At 60.5% G+C, this 2,351-nt stretch overlaps 1 protein-coding gene across 1 annotated transcript in view; it reads left to right on the plus strand.

Annotated features, from left to right (window-relative positions):
- KCNC3 (potassium voltage-gated channel subfamily C member 3) overlaps positions 1-2,351 on the plus strand; it is a gene marked incomplete at both ends in the record, with an annotated part of 6,707 nt that overhangs the window by 2,526 nt on the left and 1,830 nt on the right. The window contains 1 exon segment of the mRNA XM_015591584.1: positions 1,499-2,351. Within this exon segment, the coding sequence (XP_015447070.1) occupies positions 1,499-2,351 (853 nt within the window).

The following is a 2,351-nucleotide window of genomic DNA, read 5'->3' on the forward strand; positions in this document are numbered from 1 at the left end:
ATGCGCTGTGCGGAGGCCTCTGGCCTCTTAAACCACTGCGGAGAAACCGAGGGAGGGGGCGGGGCGGAGAGGACCTACACTGACCACCAGCCCACTCTGAGGTTTAGGGGTCCTTTCTGCCGCGGATTCTGGCCCGCCTCTCTACTCTGCACCTCAGATTAAACTTAAGCCCAGACCCCGCCCCCAACCCCTGTGAAGGAAGGGGCGTTCCGAGAGGAACTGTGCTGGCTGCGCCCCCGGCACACCCCAAGCCCTAGGGCCCTCTCCACGATGACCCTTCCGCCTTCTCTACCCATCTGATCAAAGCCCCCTCCTTGCTCCAACACTGATCCCCTTCCCCGTTCAAGGGCTGAACCCCCTCCCTCTGCATATCTAGAAAGCTCACTGTCTTCTCTAGGGGCCTGACCCACCCCCTTCCTTCCCCTAGATCTTGACCCCATCCCCCTCCTCGAGGCTCTCATCAAAACCTACATCGTTGTGCAGCAGGACTCTGGTTATCCCCCGTCCCGAAGTGACCCAAGCATGCCCACCCGCAGTTCTCTGCACTGCTGACAAGCCCCCGCACCTTTTTTTGGCCCCAGTCCTGCCCTCCCGCTTGAGAGCCTGAGACCCCACTCTCCTCATCTCCATCCTTTTTGCACGCTTGACACTTCGCTTCCTTTTCCCTTCGGGGCCCGAACACCCCTCCTGCCCTCAAGGGTTCCACCCCTGCCCTGTCCTCTCTGCGTGAGGGCCTCACCCAGCCTTCTCTCTGTTATGAGGCTCAGATGTTAGCACCAAGGTCTTTAAACTCTGCCTCCTTTGTGAGGCCTTGACCTTGTCCCCAACTAGCCGATGCCCCCATACCCTAATTAGAATTCAAACCTTACTGAGTTCCAGTCACCAGGCCAAACGCTGTTTTTGGAACCAAGCGCTTTGCCCATCTAAGGTCATCCTCACAATAATCCTGTGAAAAACTTGAGGTTCAGAAAGCTTAATCGAGCCTTGCCCAAGTCAGGCAAGGGAACAGCCGGATTCAAACTCAAGCTTTCTTGCTGTTAGCCATCTCGCGATTCTGCCTCCCTGCCCACCATCTCCCTTTCCCCTTCCCTCGGCTCCAAGCCCAGCTCCAAGCCCTCTGAGACACAGAGGGTGTGTGATCCAAGTCTCCCCTCCCCCACTTTGATCTCAAAGCAGAACCCTCGACCCCCGGCCGCCCAGGCATAGGACAGGGAACAGGAGGGTGCAGGGAGGCGGTCTAGGAGACAAAGCATCGGGCCAGAAATGGCTGTTCCCAGGGCGAAGTTGCTCATGTGGGGGGCTGCCGGGGCCAGCCCCCCTCCGTAGATGGGGGAGAGCTGCCTCCGATCCCTGCCTTCCTTTTGGGGAGCTTTATAGGGGAGGGGATCAGAAGGAAGAGTTGAGTTTGGGGCTGGGACAGGGGCCACTGGGAGGGTCGTGTGGACGTGGCTGGCCGACCAGATGCGGGTCACCTTTTGCCCTCTCTCCCGCCCCGCAGTACGTGGCCTTCGCCTCCCTCTTCTTCATCCTCATCTCCATCACCACCTTCTGCCTGGAGACCCACGAGGGCTTCATCCACATCAGCAACAAGACGGTGACGCAGGCCTCGCCGATCCCCGGGGCGCCGCCCGAGAACATTACCAACGTGGAGGTGGAGACGGAGCCCTTCCTGACGTACGTGGAGGGCGTGTGCGTGGTCTGGTTCACCTTCGAGTTCCTCATGCGCGTCACCTTCTGCCCGGACAAGGTGGAGTTTCTCAAGAGCAGCCTCAACATCATCGACTGCGTGGCCATCCTGCCCTTCTACCTTGAGGTGGGCCTCTCGGGCCTCAGCTCCAAGGCCGCCAAGGACGTGCTGGGCTTCCTGCGCGTCGTGCGCTTCGTGCGCATCCTGCGCATCTTCAAGCTCACGCGCCACTTCGTGGGGCTGCGCGTGCTGGGCCACACGCTCCGCGCCAGCACCAACGAGTTCCTGCTGCTCATCATCTTCCTGGCGCTGGGCGTGCTCATCTTCGCCACCATGATCTACTACGCCGAGCGCATCGGCGCCGACCCCGATGACATCCTGGGCTCCAACCACACCTACTTCAAGAACATCCCCATCGGCTTCTGGTGGGCCGTGGTCACCATGACGACCCTGGGCTATGGAGACATGTACCCCAAGACGTGGTCGGGGATGCTGGTCGGGGCGCTGTGTGCCCTGGCGGGGGTGCTCACCATCGCCATGCCCGTGCCCGTCATCGTCAACAACTTTGGCATGTACTACTCGCTGGCCATGGCCAAGCAGAAGCTGCCCAAGAAGAAGAACAAACACATCCCCCGGCCCCCGCAGCCCGGCTCCCCCAACTACT

The sequence above is a fragment of the Pteropus alecto genome, unplaced genomic scaffold, assembly GCF_000325575.1.
Source record: "Pteropus alecto unplaced genomic scaffold, ASM32557v1 scaffold41, whole genome shotgun sequence".
NCBI classification, from domain to species: Eukaryota; Metazoa; Chordata; class Mammalia; order Chiroptera; family Pteropodidae; genus Pteropus; species Pteropus alecto.